Source organism: Miscanthus floridulus, chromosome 1, assembly GCF_019320115.1.
Source record: "Miscanthus floridulus cultivar M001 chromosome 1, ASM1932011v1, whole genome shotgun sequence".
Taxonomy (NCBI): Eukaryota; Viridiplantae; Streptophyta; class Magnoliopsida; order Poales; family Poaceae; genus Miscanthus; species Miscanthus floridulus.
In genome coordinates this window covers 46,341,638-46,359,295 of record NC_089580.1, presented here as the reverse complement: position 1 = coordinate 46,359,295, position 17,658 = coordinate 46,341,638, and the positions used below count along the sequence as shown (strand labels likewise).

General features: G+C 45.4%; 1 protein-coding gene across 1 annotated transcript; it reads left to right on the top strand.

Moving 5' to 3' along the window:
- Positions 1 to 2,151: 2,151 nt before the first annotated feature.
- On the top strand, positions 2,152 to 4,338 carry LOC136482480 (protein CUP-SHAPED COTYLEDON 1-like). Its single transcript, XM_066479695.1, has 3 exons — positions 2,152 to 2,439; positions 3,101 to 3,366; positions 3,494 to 4,338. The coding sequence occupies exons 1-3, from the start codon at positions 2,286 to 2,288 to the stop codon at positions 4,088 to 4,090; spliced, it is 1,017 nt and encodes a 338-aa protein (XP_066335792.1). The 5' UTR covers positions 2,152 to 2,285; the 3' UTR covers positions 4,091 to 4,338.
- The last annotated feature ends 13,320 nt before the right edge of the window (positions 4,339 to 17,658 follow it).

Below are 17,658 nucleotides of genomic sequence, written 5' to 3'. Positions count from 1 at the left end.
CATCCGTACTAGTTGACCTTGCTTACGTGATCATCTCGGCGAGCATTTCTCCACCGGACGGCACCGTACTTGGTCAAGGAAGAGCTCCGATTCTATGAGGAAGGGAACACGGTCTTCCACGACCGTTGTCGCTCTCCCTCGTAGAATCAAAGCTCCTCCTTGACGTCCGTTACCGCTCGGCAGAGAACATGCTCGCCGAGCTGAACACGGTCCACAAGTTCAACTAGTACGGATTTGCTATAATTTTCTAACTATTTTCTAAGTTTATATTTATATATACTTTAACCTTCTTTCATGTAAATATGTAAGCTTAAAGTGATTTTGAGCTCAAATTGCTTACAAATGAAAAAAACCACAATAAAGAACCATAAATATATATAGTGAACAAAATGGCATAAGAAAATAGTGAAAAATGAGAGTATGAGATTGGTAACCTTTACAACTGAAGAATCGACGGAGGAATCGAAGAAATCGATGGAGGAATCGAAGAATGAATGGAGGAACAATGGAGGGAGGGAGGAAGCAAGAACACTACTGCAGTGAGCTTCAAAATGTGCTGAGCTCGGGCTCGGGGAGGAAGGAGGAGACGGCCGATTTATAAAGGGAGAACATTTAGTCCCGGTTGGTGGATCCAACCGGGACTAAAGGTAACTTTCCAACCCCGGGCGCAGCTACGGCCCAGGAGTAGACCTTTACTCCCGGTTGGAGCCACCAACCGGGAGTAAAAGTATACCTTTAGTCCCGGTTGGTGGCTCCAACCGGGACTAAAGGTCCCTGCCACCTCTGTCTGGTGCAGTAGCCGTTGGGCAGGGACTTTTAGTCCCGGTTGGAGCCTCCAACCGGGACTAAAGGTATTTTTAGTCCCGGAGACAAAAAAATCCTGAGACTAGAGCCTATTTTGATCGAGGATCAAAGGTCTGTTTTCTACTAGTGCTGGGAGTAAACTAAAACAGCGCAGAGGACACGTACAGTCGCTAAAAATCAAACCTGCTGCATAATCGTCCGTGGATTACTGCAAACAAGTCCCCAACAACCAAATCAGATGAGGCCGTACATAACGCGCAATTTCGCCCGAGTGACCGGATCAACGAAACAATCTCACCCTGGACAGTCCAGTACACTATAGTATAGCTCAGCTCCTTTCTATTTCTTCCTCCTGCCGACAATTCATAATGCATCATATGGCGCCCGAGACGACGACGACGACGGATGGAGCTGCTGGGCTAGATAGGTCGGAATCCGTCACCAGACTAAAGTTCCTGCAGGCGCGCATGCGGTTCAGAAACTACGTACCGGCGGGGCCTCTGCGATCTGCTGTGTTGTTCGATTGATTAATTCTCCCTACCAAAAAGATCATTCCCGTCACTAGGGGCATCTACGATCGAGACGTACGTGCGTGCTCCATCGATCGATCGATCTCTCAACTGCCACTGCTACCAATTCTGATCGATCGAGCACCGTAAAAAAATCTACTAGTAAGTACACGTACGCGCAACGATCCTAAAAGGCTAGTCCCCGTCTCATTGCGCACCGTCGCCATCTGACGAAGGTTTATTATATGTATATAATAAATATGTGAGGTTAGCAACACAATAAGCTGTTATTCTCGTCGACGTCGACGTCGTCGTCGTCGTCGTGGTCGCTGTCTCGCATCTAGCTGTCTCCAATGCAATACAATCCAATTCCAATGCCAGGCCGGGGTTGCACTGCACTGCACAATGCACATAATGCTGGTGGGTGAAGGTAGTTGGAGTTGGCTGGAAATTAAGTCCCTTGTGCATGCGGATCGTGGGACGGATCGATAGATGCTTCTTCTTCCTCCTTTTCCCTCCGCCCTGCAGTCGTCGTCGGCAATAATCCTTTCCGTCCTTTTCGCTTCCGTGGTTGTTGAGACCCCCGCGATCCGCTCTAGAATAAGAGAGGAACAAGACACTACTGCTAGGGATAGTGGTGGTGCAGCAAAGATTATTAGCATCAGCTAGCCCATCGCTAATTTATTCTCGCACGCACTATCGTCGTCTTCACGCACACATGTGCTGGGCATGCGGACTTTTGGCCTTACGCTGAAACTGTCTGCGTGCGCGTGTCTTGCTCTGCCAGTATATATGCGTCCTTGCAATAGCTAGCACCTTACCTCGCCGCCACCGCCGCACTGCATGCAGACTGTGTGAGTGCTGGGCTCGCTCGCTCACAGTCTGCACTAACCACAGCTAGCTCTAGTCTCCTGTCGTCCACCACTCCAAAGAAGAACGACAGGCCTAGGCTTGTTGCTTAGCTTGCCATTAATGGAAGAGGGGCTCCCGCCGGGGTTCCGGTTCCACCCGACGGACGAGGAGCTCGTCACCTACTACCTCACCCGCAAGGTCTCCGACTTCGCCTTCGCCACCCGCGCCATCGCCGACGTCGACCTCAACAAGTGCGAGCCATGGGACCTCCCAAGTAAGCACCGTGTCCATGAGATGAGATTCAGCAGCACAACACACCGAGTGATCGATCAACTCCTTCTTACACTTCTACTAGATGGCTCTTTTATCTGTCGTCCCACATTAACTTTGTGGCATCTGGAAGTCGAGGCATGCATGCATGGAAGTAGAACACACTAGATGTCTTAAGGGTTTTTTTTTGCTTAGCTAATAATTAGTCATGAATTTTTTAGCAAAATCAAACTGAACGCCTAGCCAAGAACTTCCTAACTAACTGCGCGTTTGTGTTTTTTGCAATATATATACTTGCTTGTCGCGCTTCTCTCCAAATTAAAGATTTGGTGAGAATTTCAATGCCTTGACCTAGTTTACTAGTTGCACCCATAAACCAAGGTCGTTATCTATATGTGTACACTTCTTTCTAAGTAGTCACTGCACACTGCAGAAGTGCAGACTACAATGACTGCACTTGACTCAGTCTCTTGCCACATAGATCGACTTGCAGACTGGTAGTACTTCAGTGAACGATCAAGAAAAATTCAAAGAATACTAGTATCAGTTGACTATATTGGCAGTATAGGACAAACAATGCACAGTTATGTAAGTAATGCATTGCTCGGCTGCGTGCAGCTAATGTAAGTATATATATGTAACTTTATAAACTAATGTGCATGCAGGCAAAGCTAGCATGGGCGAGAAGGAATGGTATTTCTTCAGCATGCGTGACAGGAAATACCCGACTGGAATCCGGACGAACCGCGCCACTGACTCAGGCTACTGGAAGACGACCGGCAAGGACAAGGAGATCTTCCACCGCGGCATGCTCGTGGGGATGAAGAAAACCCTAGTTTTCTACAGGGGCAGGGCTCCCAAGGGCCAGAAGACCAGCTGGGTCATGCACGAGTACAGGCTCCAGAACAAGTTCCCCTACAAACCAAACAAGGTATAAATACTCCTACATATATGCAAATGAATTCTTTAATAATCACATATATATATTTGTTGGACATCACAAAAGATAATAAGCTAATTAATGACATTATTAATGTTATGTTGTGGACGAATCGAAGGAGGAATGGGTGGTGTGCAGGGTGTTCAAGAAGTGCCAGGTCATCAAGATGAGACCGCCACAGGACAGCCCCACGATGGGCTCCCCATGCCACGACGCTGCCAACGCCTCCCTGGGCGAGCTCGGGGAGCTCGACGTCTCCTCCATCCTCGGAGGCCTGGCCGCCGCCGCGGCGCACACATCATCCGGCTCGCCGCCGGGCGCGATCCACCACCAGGGCTCCGCCGCCGCCGAGAGCTTTGGCGCCCACAGGCCGGTCGACATGAGCGCGTACATGAGCTGGATGGCGGCGGCGGCCAACCAGGGCGCTGCAGCGGCCGCGGCCATGCTTCCCTGGGCCACGCCGTCGCCACCGGGATTGTTCGGCAATGTCTTCGCGCCGAATAACCACCAGCTGCTGCAGAAGCCTCTTCCCTTCTTCGCCGGGTGCAGCGGCCAGCCGCGAGAGCTCGGTGGCGTCGTGGCAAACGTCGTCGGAAGTGGTGAGCATGCCATGTTCGGGAGCTCCGTGGTGAAGGTTGGCATGGAATATGATCAGCAGCAGCAGCAGCCGGAGCAGCAGCTGGGGATGGACGAGTCGACATGGAGAACATTCTGATGTTCATCGCCTAAACAAGTAATTACACACAAAAAAGACTATTACTACGTACTACGCCAGATCGATCAACATATATATAATTAGTTATGGACTTGTGGTAAATTAATATATACACATGTAGGGGGATATTGTAGGTGATATGGGACAAACCCATTTGGTCGAAATCAGTAAACATAACTAGAAAAGTGCATGTATGTTGGGACAAACCCATTATTAGGTCAAAAAAACAAGTCAAGTTTTACTATAGAAGTGAACGTGTCCTGTTGATCTGTGTACTATGTTTTGTGAGAAAAAATATTATATGATTGGTCGATATGTTGTTGTAAGGTGAAGTTTCTCAGTGGGTCCTTGAATTTGCAAAAAAAAAAAAAAAAAAAAAAAAAAAAAAAAGACAATACGTGTCTGTAATATCGCACTCAGGATTGGTTTAGATTTCTTCACATATAATTCATACTATCCGGTTAGATCCTAAATTATGTGCATCATACAATCCTTATCTGGTATGGTGAACATGGTAATTACAATTTCTATTCAACTATAATGTCTACGTGTAGTTTTGGAAAATGGTAAAGGTTAAATAAAAAATTGTCCTAAATGTAAAAGCAGTTTGTTAAATATAAAATGTCCTAAATAAAAAGCAGCTAGTTAAATATATATCACAACCAAGATAAGCATAAGCATAGTATTTAGAACCTTTTTATTTAGTTTTCGCATTTAAAACTAAGGTTAGTTGTGCCTTGTTTATTTAATGATCTATCTACGTGTTTTTCCTCGAATCTGCAAAAAAAATTGTGCATCTTTGTGTTATTTAAGATAAAATGTTTAACATACAACAACATGCTTTAGCAGCGCCCTAGGGGGCTCCAAAAGATTACATTTAAACACAGGCTGCCCTAGTGTACTAGCTTTCTAGGCTATTACTCCTGAAAGAAGGCAATCCAACTTGGTGGCTTCGGCCTCCACCCACTGCTAGGCTCCATGCTTGATTCTGGCAAGTCGCTGAGGAGTTTGTGTAGCCACTCCTCAGAACTATCTACCGTTTCGCTTTCTCCACAACTCCTAGGCTTTACCAGGGTGAAGAGGGAACCCGTGGTGAAGAGCTTTGTAAGGCGACATCATCGACAATGTTCTATCGCGGTCGTCCAACACAATACAAGCGTGTCTCTGGCATCGGTAAACTGCTCTCCTTGAACTGCATCCCAGACTTAGAGGTACTCCGCAATGGCGGCGGCTGAGAGCCCAGCGGTAATCTACTAGATCCAGTTGCCGTTCAGCGAAGCATCAACCGCGGGCGTGCTTTGCTTGTACAGTTTTGTTTCTTTTTTTATCGTCTAATAAAATTTGCGGCAAAGCTTTTGCCGTCCTTTCGAAAAAAACAAACTGTTTGCGGCAAAGCTTTCGCCGTCCTTTCGAAACAAACAAGCCGTCAGGGAATGAGTTCAACGAGGATTGAGTTCCCATGCACCCATCTGCCGGTCCAGAATGGCGTGTCCCATCCATTTTTTATGACCGTGAAAGTTGAAGCTTGGAAGAAAGTCCGGGACCTCCATCAACGTCTTCATCGGGAGCTCCAACCACGCCTTCTCCAAGTCCGTCTGCTGTAGCCATAGCCACTTGATTTGGTGGGTGATCTCGGCGAGCCTGAGATATCGGTAACACTGAGGCGACCCAGGTCTACTACAGAAAATCTTTTGCACAATGTTTTCGTTTGGGGCTCCAAGGCGGTTGAGCCGGCTGCCCGCCTCGGTTATTCGTGATAGGGCAGCCGGCCCAGCAACCACCTCAATTAATCATTAACCGAGGCGGGCAATGTAAAAGAACCGCCTCGGTTAATACCTATTAACCAAGGCGGTGCCCTAACGAAAACGCCTCGGTTAATAGGCATATTAACCGAGGTGGTTCCTCTACATTGCCCGCCTCGAAAAATCTACAGCAGGCCCAACAAAAGCCCGTATCCAACTGCACCTCTCGGGCTTATATATACAGGTGCTAGGGTTTCTCCCTCCCTTCCTCCCTCAGCCGTCTGCCCGTCTCTCCCTTCCCCATTTCTCCCCAGCCCCGACGCGCCTATCCCTAGCCCGACGCGGCGACACCACATCCCTCCCCCATCCCGCCGCCCCATCCCACCACTCTCTCCCTCTCCCTCACCCTCTCCATAGCCGGTGGTGGCTCCTCCCTCTCCCCGGTGACAGCGGTAGCCTCTCTTTGCCTCTCAGCAGCGACGACGGCGCCTCCCCGTCTCCCTGGCGACGGCAGCGCCTCTCTCTCTCCTCAGATCTGGTGGCAGGCGGAGCAGTAGCAGCGGGCTGGCCCAGATCTAGAGCGGCGGCGGCGGTGGCCTCTCCCCATCGATGGTGGTGCCTCTTCCATCTCCCAAAATTCGGTGGCGGGCGGAGCAACAACAACAGCGGGCTGGCCCAGATCTGGAGCAGCAGCGGGCGAAGCAGTAGCAGCGGCAGCCTCTCTCCCTCTCCCCTGTGACGGCGGCAGAGCTCCTCCCTCCCCTTGGCATGGCGGCACCCCTCCCTCCCCTTGGCGCAATGAGGGCGCCAGATCCGGGCGATGGCTGGGGCACGGTGGTAGATCCGACGTTGGAGCGGCCGGATCTGGCGACGGCAGCTTCAGGGGACTAGATCCGGCGGTGGGCACTCCCCCAGCGGTGGATCCGCGCCCTCTCGGCGGCGGGCCCTCTCCCCCGAGCTCTCCAACAGCGGTCCGATGAGCAGCTACGGTGGCGCCCCATGGATGGGCTCGGCAGGCCCGTGGATGGGCTCGCTGGGCTTGTCCATGGGTTTTCATTTTATTTTGTTTTTTTTATTTGATTAACAGAGGCGGTGGCCAACCGCCTCCGTTAAGGCCACGATTAACCGTGACCTTTTCACCGAGGCGGTTGGCTTGCCCGCCTTGGTTAAGCGATTTCACCCGCCTCCGTTAAATTTCTAGTATTAGTGTATTACTCATGCGACCATGCATTTACCCTTGATGGCCCCTTTGTTTCCGGTACAAAGGAACCCTCGGCAAATGGCGTCCTTGCGGGCGCAAGGTGGTAATCCACAGTTTGGTAATAACGGATAGGATCAACTTGATCCAAACAAGCTTGCGGCTGCTGGCCATGACCGGCCCATGGCAGGCCGACAGTTTCTTTGCTACGCCGTCGATCTATGTGTTCAATGGCCCAACTAAAGTTCTTCCTTTAAGAATCGTTGAGACACTTTGACTTAGTTTAATAAGGGACTTGCTAAAATTGAATTTTAGATTTTTTTCAAGTGACGGTTATTGCATATTTTTTATACCAAAATTGAAGTTTTAGTTAGCTACAATTTATGTAGATATAATCTGCAATTTTCGATTCCGAGAATAAAAAACTCGTTTGACAAAACCCTAAACCTGACAAAATCTGGTTTAAGTTGGCATAAAGACAGTTAACAATTATTTCTATAGTTAGACAAGGACAAAAATTTGATATGCTATGATACAAAGACAAATAACAAATCACAAAATAACTAACAATTTACTTGTATTAGTTGGTTGAACAAGAGTTTAGCCTGAAACTATCTTAAAATTCAGGCACCTGAAATATAGGAGAAGTGGTTTAAGAAATATGTAGCTGTTTAATTTTGAAAAAATATGTAGCTTTTTATGTTTATCTAACTTTTGTTGGTGTTTTATTTCTCAAACTTTTAGGTAGACAGTGTTTCTCAATTAGCTTTATGGACCTTCTCTAAATATTCTTTATTACGTACCTTACACCTCCATGAATGAATCTTGAATTGCATAATCCACATAGTATGTTTTTATTCATAATTATTTATTTCAACGTGTCAAAGGAAAATTTAGAAGTTCCAAATGATACAAATCAAATATAGTTTTTGCACTGAAAGCTCCAAGGTTTAGTTTTTCACTATAATTCAACAAAAATGAAACATTGAAAGGTCCTAAATAGCTAGAGGCGGTGAATAGCCTAATAAAAATTCTACAAAACACTAGAGCAAACTTGATTAGATAACAAGATGGCGAATTTACGGTTTTGCTCTAGCTCTATTTCACCACAAGCAAGCCACCTACCACATGCTAGTTGCTATGATCTCTAAGTTGATTTTCACACAATCAAAGCAAGCTAGTCAACAACTACAACAACTAGAGAGCTAACAAAAGAACTAGTTACAAATAAATACAACTAAGCTACTCAGCTATCTACACAAGCAACCAACTACAACACAAGACAAGAATGTAAGTATGAAATACAAGTGAGGTAGTGAGCAATACCGAACAAGGCAAGTGTCAATAGAGAATACCAAGAGATAATTGGGACACAAGATTTATCCCCGTGGTTTGGTTGCTTGCCGGCAACCTACGTTGACGTTGTGGCGATACACTCACTTAGTGGCTCACGTGCTAATAGGCATCACACACCTAGTCCACCACTTTGGCATCATAAGAACCAACACAAGAGAGGATCAACAAGCTATGAGCAATCCACTAGAGTTTCTTTTCACGATCTCCCATGGGGAATAGGCATAAGAACCCCTCACAAATCATCGATCGGAGTCAGAGATAATCACCACCCTCTGCTCAATGATCATCACTGCTCCAAGCCATCTAGGTGATGACAACCATCAAAAGAAATAAGAAAACCCATAGCAAATGCAATCCCAAGTGCCACTAGATTCAATCACTCAAAGCAAAAAGCACTTGGATGCTCTCCCAACTCACTAGAGGAACAAATCAAGAGAGATGAGTGGGAGTGTTTGGCTAGGCTCACAAGGTTGTTTCACTGTTGAAAATGCCCATGAGAGTGAGCAAGAGATGGCCAACAAGCTTAAATAGATAGCCAAAGCCTCCAATACATGTTATGTGCTCCAGCCAATCATCGGACCACCTGGCATGGGCCGTCAGACCAATAGGGTCCGGTCCGACGCCCTGTTGCGGCCACTGCTACGCTGCCATGTGACTCATTTGAATCAGATTCGACCGTTGCTCAATCAAGGGCTCTCTGTCGTGCACTTCACGCCACCGTCGGACCATAGAACCGCTCGGTCCAACATCGTCTAGAGAGGTTCTAGAACCGCAAATTCGGTCGGACCCTGGTCCGACGCCGACCATCGGACTTGTTCACTTTGGTCTGATGATCATCATTGCACCACATGTCCTCTGGCCTTCGCACTGCTTCCGCTGACCTAGCCATCAGATGATGAATAGTGATATTGTTCAGTCCGACGGCCCAGTTTCACTCGGTCTGAGCCAGGTCTGCTGCTCTCTGTCTTGCTTGCGCCACCGTCGGACCCAAAGCCATCTGGTTCGACGCTTGGTCCAACACCCCTATTTCAGCACCAATTGATGACCCTTGCTCTCATGTGACAACACCAAAGTGTCTCAAACACTTGTGCTCGTGTGTTAGAATGTTTTAAGGGTAAGTTAGCACTCACTAGGTCCTGATGCATATGCAATAAATCATTTCACCTAGTGGCACTGGATAACCGTATTAACCATGAATTTTCCTTTCTTCATAGTATGGCTATCTATCCTAAACCAGGTCACGCACTCTATTGCATCTTGACCGGCAAAACAAAATGCGCTAGCATATACCTTTGCCTTGAGCCCTTGCATTTTGTTTTTCTCTTTCCTCTTTTCCAAGTTGGAGCACTTGATCACCATCTTTTGGCCATCTCCATCACCATGAGTGCCATCTACCTCCTTCTTGGCTTGGACCAACCTATCTCATCTACACACTTAGAGCATAGGGTTAGTCCAATAGGTTTCATCCATTAACCAAAACCAAACTAGGGCTTTCAATCTCTCTCTTTTTAGTAATTGATGACAACCTCCATAAAGATATTAATTAAATTCAATTTTGGATTAGAGTTGCTTGCCCAACGAATTTTACCACGTGTAAAGGATTTGGACAAGAACTATAAACCCGATGTGGTAGTGTTAGCTTTCCCCTACATATGTGCTAGTGTGTTTGGTTTCAAGCTTGCACCTATGCTTGAATTGGAATTGTGGGAGAGTAATAACTACTAGATGATGGTAAGGTGTAAAGAATTGACCTTTGAAGTGTGATACCAATCGGAGTGCACATTTGAAGTTCATCCTTAGCCACATACAACAAATACTAGAAACCCTGTGAGATCAACATCATAAGCAAGGCTTCTAGTACCACTTGAACAACACTATATATCTAGCTAGCAACCTATGCATGCTAGTATTCAAATCATCATTCAAGTTCTATAACTAGCATACACCACACAAGCATGTATATCAATTTAAAACTTGTGCAAATGCAAGCAAGCATATGTAAATGCATATTCAAATGCATCAAACAAGTTCAGGAGCTTGCTCCCCTTACTTGTGTGCTTCAATTTTATATGATGTTGATCCCCTTCTATTCTTCAATGTCCACCATCTTGATCACTTCTCCCCGTCACACACTATCTTTGTGACTAACTTCTCCCCCTTTGTCATCTATTTCCACAAAAGGTATGCACCAATTTGATGTAGGTTGAAGTAGTCATCTTGAAATCAATCTAGGGAACATGCATAAGTGATCTAACTCAGTTTGAACCAATGACAAGATTCTTCACACATCTTTCAATGGTTGTCTTGCCAATGTTGAGTCAAATACTTGATTGCTCATTTTTTAGATCAAACACTAGGTTCAGAAGCTCACAAACATGTCATATGCTACTACTAGATCATATTACACATAGAAATAATAGTGGTACCATATAAGCATTAAATTCATGATATTACGCATACCAACTCTTTTGCCTTCTAAAACATACCCTCGCATTCGGGGGCATTATTCCTTATGTGTAGTGCTTATCTTTTGTTCAAGCAAAACTATCATTTTTGCAGGATGCATGATATGTTTACCCCCTCTAATATTTTCATGCAAATGCATTCATTTGCATCATCACATACATACATTACATAAATGCATTGCATTGCATGGCCCGGGCCACCTGGAAGAAGTCCCAAAAATACACGGGCACCAGGAATCTGTGCATCAAAATCCTAGAAGAAGTCCCAAACTTAAACAGGCACCAGGTCACGAAGCTAAGGATTTCACACTACCCTCGCATATCATATAAATGACTAACCATCTTTTGCAGCAAGTAGAAAGCCAGTGTCTTTCTGAGTGTCAAAAGATTTGCAAGCAAGTCGATATTCGAAGAAGCTATAACGCTCCCTAAAAAATGCACCCTATCAACTTAGGTGCATTTTCACGCGACTTCTTTTGCCTTCGACACGTAGCGTCGACGTCTACATCAGTATCACCTTTGCTAAGCTCTTCAGCATGAGGGGCTTCGCCACCATCTTTGGTGACTTCACCAAACATCGCCTCTGCTAAAACACCTTTTTTAGGAGGGTTTTCGCCAAACACCTTTGTAGGATAGCCTTCACCTTTGGCAAAACCGAAGCAACTTGCCTTCATGAACACATTGGCACAAGGGGCTTCATCGAAACCTTCAACGTCTACACAAACATTGCCTCCGCCAAACACCTTTTGTAGGAGGGCCTTCACGAGCATCTTCAGCGAACCACAACAATGTGCCTCCACCAACACTTCGGCAAGAGGGGCCTCACCAACAACTTCAACAAGCCTCTATGACTCACCTCTACCAACACTTCAGCAAGGGCGGCTTCGCCATCATCTTCATCCACTACAACGGCACAAGAGCCTTCGTCGACATCTCCAGCGTCAATGCCTACGACGATTTGGCACCATCACCAAGCTTGAAGGGCTATGTCAGCTCCTTTGATACCAAGGTCTACCATACCTTTGTTAGGGGCTCATCGGCAGCTTGGGTCTAGACATCTACTTCCACTAGTATGACTACATCGACTACACCAAGAGCGATGGAGGATTCGGTCACAAGCATCGGCCAAAAGGGGCTAGGGGTCACAGTGGAAGGACTAGCCACTCCAAGGCATGGAGTCTTTTACCTGATGCTCATGAGCAAAGATTAGAGGCCTCATAGCAACCTACGGCCACGACTACATCGACTATTCTAACCATGATAGCTACATCCATTTCCAAAGACAAGACGCATCATCAAGTGAAGGTCCTAGAGATGAAGACATGCACATTGAGAAGATACCAAAGATGAAGGATTATGCATCAAGAACACCTCAGAGACAAAGGCCTGCAACCCATGAAGATATCAGAGGACAAGGCCTAGGAGACAAAGACTTGCACGCTAAGAAGAACCTAGAGACAAAGACCCGCGCATCGAGAAGGTCCTAGAGATGAAGACCTACACGCCGAGCCAAGCCGATTAACCACGTTATAGAAGCGACGGAAGGAGCCAAGGCCCAAAGATGAAAATGTCCGGAAGATCAAGGCACTTGGAGCTAGAAGCCTCAGGAATTAGAACATGTATAGGTTAAAGTCTTGCGCGTGCTCTTTTCTCCATGCCCTTTTTTCCCATAGGGGTTTTGGGTGGAGTTTTTAGTAAGGCATGCACGTGTAGGTTGCGAAGGGTAGTCCTCGCAACCAAATTTTGAGTTGTATTGTCCCTCTTCTTATATGAGCATCAACTAGGTCATGTAGTACTGGCCATAACCTAGTAGCTGAGGAGCTACTGTTGGGGGAGCCTATATTCATATGGGCCAACTTGCCCTAGAAGAGGCCCAATAGGGGCTAGTGTAGTGGCTTGTCAATTTCATCCCCACCGAGGGGTCGCTTGTAAATTGCCTTTGCCTATATATAATGCTAAGAGGATGAGGGCAAGAGGGGCTCTCTCACCCACTCATATTGCAAACCCTAGCCACCACCTACTCTCCCCTTCTAAACCTTTTTGGAATGCAAGTTCCAAAACAGAGCTTGACACAAGCATAGAGAAAGATTTTTGTTTGGACTACTAATTCTAGTCAGCACTCAGCAGTATGCCAATTTTTGCACCAGACACTGATCTGTAAATGAGTTGTAATCCCTCCATTATTTTTACATGTACATTAGATTTATCCTAAACATTACTATCTTTGATCACCCATTTTAAAAAAAATCTTATAATTCTACAACATATATATCATATATTGTAAAAGCATTTCTTATACGGTCGTACCTGAGTGAAGAGTGGTTGAGCTATTATGCAATACATTTCTCACTATCATTGCTAAACCTAACCTGCTACCACGGTACTCTCCCACACCACACACCAGTGATGTTCCCAGCCTTCGCCGCCCAAGGGAGCCTCCAAAGTCATCCGTGCCGCCACCAGCTTCCCAGGGAGCCTCCGAAGTCCGTACCACCGCCAGCTTCTCTAGCCCCATGACCCAGCTATCATGCCTAAAGCCATGTGGAGGCCGCCGCTAGACACCGCTCCTGAAGCCACATGAACGTATCACGGCCTACTTCACCACCCATCTGCGCCCTGCCCAGCCATCTACACCCCCACTGCACTCCAACTCTACTCGATGGGAATGTGGCTAAGTACTTAAATGGCTATCATGTAGTCAATTTTTTAATGTGATTAGATATTTCAAACGGTCAGATTTTAGAAAGTTTATATTTAGGGTTAGAGATGCCCTAAATGATGTCGACATTGCCTCTACCCTGCAAACTTGGCTGATAGGTTCATTTTTATTTACCTTGCATGAAACAGAGATGGAGAAAGAGAGAAAGAAGCTCAAAGACTTTGTGTATGATTTCAAACATGTCAATGGAAAATTGAAAAATGTCCCTAACAAGTTCATATAGAAGTAAAGCTAAGCTTGGTGTAACAATAATGAGCCATGACACTGACTCTAATATTTACTCACTTCCGAACTTGATGAAAAGACACTTAGCAGAGGCGGAGTAACATAGTGAGTAGTGGTTAAAATAAAACTCTATGCACCCACGAGGCCTATGCATCCCTCTTGAATTTGCTCTAGCTTGCCCCTGTGTTTAACATTGATATATGACATTGTAGCATTATTCTACAATTTGCACATGAGAATTAGTATCCCCTAATGCTAAGCAAGTAAGGTACTAGTTGGATTGAAGGTTCAAAATAAAGGTGCAGATAAATGGATTAAATATATTATTAGTTCTAAATCCTCTTTTTATTAGAATACATAAATGATATCTGAATTCCTTCCAAACAGGTATTAATGCAAGATTAGATATGCTATGGTGTCACACCCAATTTTAAGGATAAAATTGAATGCATAAAACTCATGTGTGCCCGGGGATTAGTCAGACACATAAGTTGACAAATAACATAAAGTATCATCACGGTGTTTCTTACATCATGATTAATACCATCACATAGTCTTACACAACATAGCGGAAAATAAAAAGATAGCTCTCTCGTGGAAGCTCCAACATAGGGACGGTCAACTAGTTGACCACAAGCCTAAAAGTCCTCTAGAAACTCCTCATACTCGTTGACATCTGTTACCCATCTGGGATTTTTATCCAAATATAGAAAGTAAACAAGCGTAAGTAATTCCCGTACTTAACAAGATAACATGGGGTTATGAAAGCTCAAAAAGGATGACTCTGGTTTACTATAGTTAGCACTTTTAGTAAGTCAAGATTTTATCATCAACTATTATCAAGTTATGCTTAAGCCCCAATTAAACCCACATGATCAGATATCAGAATCAATTGTATCATATTATCATCATAGAACATCATCAATGAACAACAATAAATAACCAGTTATTCTGTGAGTTTTCTGGGCCGCTCGTGACCATGAGCACGACTATTATAATAGTTTGTAACACTCTGCAGAGGTTGTGCACATTCACCATGAGTCGTGATTCCTATATGCCTGGGTTAATTACTCCTATATCACTGTCAAGGTGAGCGGGCGGGGTACACTATGAAGCCATTTCATAGGTTTTGCTAACAAGTTAGGGCCGCTAGGTTTCCTCAGTAGGCAGATATAGGAACCCCCCTTTTCCTATGCCACAAATCCTTCGCGGCTATACACATAAGAACAGGGGCAGTCCTATACCCAATGTGGCAAGCCCCTTTTACGCCATAAAAGTAACCTCTAACAAGCTAGAAAAGGTCCTATTACTGAGCTAAAGTTAGAGCCATGTGACTCTCATAGTTGCACTGTCAGTCCCAGCTTTTGTCGACAGATAAGTCTTTATGGAGGGCCGAGAGCATCATGATCAAAAGTCATTTGCTCATTCGCCCTATAATTCAGTTGTTTAAAAGCAACTTTTACCTTTTCTTTCCATAGAATCATTGTTCAATATGTAGATCATGTACAGTTACGTTGAGCGCTAGCAACTACCCATATGCATACAACCCATAGGAGACAAGGAAAACATGATGTTCATCCGCTAGGGTGTCCTTACGAGTATCAAAATTAGACACATGCAAATGATTAATTAATAAATGATGAATAGGACATCAAGGTAGATCCCATGCTATACTTGCCTTGGTTAACAAACTCCTACTGGTCCTGCTGGTCATCAAAGAACTCTTGGTCTCCAACGTTCTCCTCACCGTTTGAACACGACCAACACGGCAACATACAACATTTTAGGAACATTCATGCAAAGCAAACAAATCTGTAGTTAGAACAGTACACCAGCAGTATAGAAAATAGGATAAAATATTTATGAAAAGAATCTATGTCTTGCTATGATCACGTCAACACGAAGTTCATGAAAATTGGAGCTAAAACGCGAAAGTTATGAATTAAACGAGGTTTCCTATAGCAATTTGTTTAATTAAATCTAACCTCAAAATTTAAATGTTGCAAACATGTTTTACAATGGTATTAACATGTAGAGAACTTTATTATGAATCTAACGCAATTTGAACGGATCGAATCGGAGTTAAAACAAAGTTTTTATGAGCAAAACAAATCTAGTGGCATTTCTATAATTAGAATGAACTATTTTAGATTTAAAATAAATGAAAAGGATATTCGAATTTAATCGACTGAGGGACGGCGGGCATAAATTGTCGAAAACCGAGGGACTCTTTAGCAACATTGCCACGGCAAAGGGGTATCAGCCACCCTAGGCCGTTGATCAAGCGATGGACGGCTCAGATTAGAGCTGGGGGAAGAGAGAGAAGGCCGGCGGCCAGAACAGGGCTCCGGCAGGCGGCGCTGCCATTGCCGGCGACGACGAGGTCATCGGCGAGTGGGAAACACAGCCTTCGTGCCATGGTTTGATGAACCAAGGGCACCGAGGAAGAGAGGGGGTGAAGGCGATCTCGCCCAGGCCAAGAACATGGTCGGAGGATGTGGCCGACGCGGTGGTCATCATGGCTGGTGGCGTGAAGGTCCATGGCACTCGTGGATTGGGCCCTAGAGGCCATGAAACACGAAATGAAAGGTATGGGGAGAAGGAGGGGAGCAAGGGGGTCTCACCGTGGAGGAAAATGAAGACGGAGGCAGCTCGGGGATGATGGACCGCGTGGAGGGACGGACGACGGACCTCGGTGCTGCGGTTGCGGCTTCCGCGTGCACAGGCGAATTCGAGAGTGGAGCAGGGGAGGTAGCAGGGATGGCAGCGATAGGCTCGGCTCCTTTATAAAGGCTGGGGCATAGGGGAAGATGCTCCCACGATGCGAGGTGGGCGCGGCGGCAGTTGCGACTTGACCGGGCACGGGGCACGGGAGGTGGGTGACGGCGTCGACATGTGGGCCCAGGCCGTCAGCGGGGAGAGAAGGAGGGAGGGCGCGGCAGCAACGGTTGCCTGCCCGGATTGGGCTGGCCCAGGAAGGAAACGAGAGGAGGGGAAAGGAGAACGGCGAGTGGGCCGGCTCGGCCTGAGCGAGCTGGGCCAGCGGGGAAATGGGCCAGCGGGCCAGAATGAGGAAGGGAGGAGAAGAAAGAAGAAAACCTTTTTCTTTTTATTTTCTAGAGTTTTAGCAAACCATTTTCAACTTGATTTTGAATCCAATTCAAATTTGGTCAAAACCAATCATTACAAAAATAAATGTGCAGCAACATGTATACATCAAGAGGTTACTAACCTTATATTTGATTTTAATTTCACAAAAAATATCATTTTCCTATATTTGAATGCACACATAATTACATAAATAAATCAAATTTAGCTATTTTAAAAGAGTGAAAATTTTAGGGTGTTACAATTCTACCCCCCTTAAGATGAATCTCGTCCTCGAGATTCGGATGATTGCTTACTCAAATAGTTGTGGATAATACTTTCACAAATCATCTGCTCTTTCCCAAGTAGCCTCATCCTCTGTATACCGATTCCGCTGTACCTTGCATATTTTTATAACTCGGCTCCTTATAACCGTTTCTACCATCTGTAAGATCTTTATCAAATACTCTTTATATGTGAGATCTTTCTTAACAGCAAGTTCTTCTAAAGGAATATGCTCTTCTTGTACTCGCAAACACTTCTTTAATTGAGAAACATGAAACACATCATGCACACCTAACTAACTCTTAGGTAGTTCCAACTGATAGGCTACTTCTCCACGTATCTCTAGGATCTTGAAAGGTCCAATATACCTCAGTGCCAACTTTCCCTTCATATTGAATCTTTTCACACTTCTCATTGGTGACACCTTCAAGTACACATAATCTCCAATTTGGAAAGTCAGCTCTCTTCTACGAGTATCAGCGTAACTCTTA

Excerpts from the sequence above, each read along its gene's own strand:
- LOC136482480 (XM_066479695.1), top strand. The coding sequence starts at position 2,286 with ATGGAAGAGGGGCTCCCGCCGGGGTTCCGGTTCCACCCGACGGACGAG. Across the intron at positions 2,440-3,100 it reads CGAGCCATGGGACCTCCCAA|GCAAAGCTAGCATGGGCGAG; the intron begins GTAAGCACCGTG and ends ATGTGCATGCAG. Across the intron at positions 3,367-3,493 it reads TCCCCTACAAACCAAACAAG|GAGGAATGGGTGGTGTGCAG; the intron begins GTATAAATACTC and ends GACGAATCGAAG.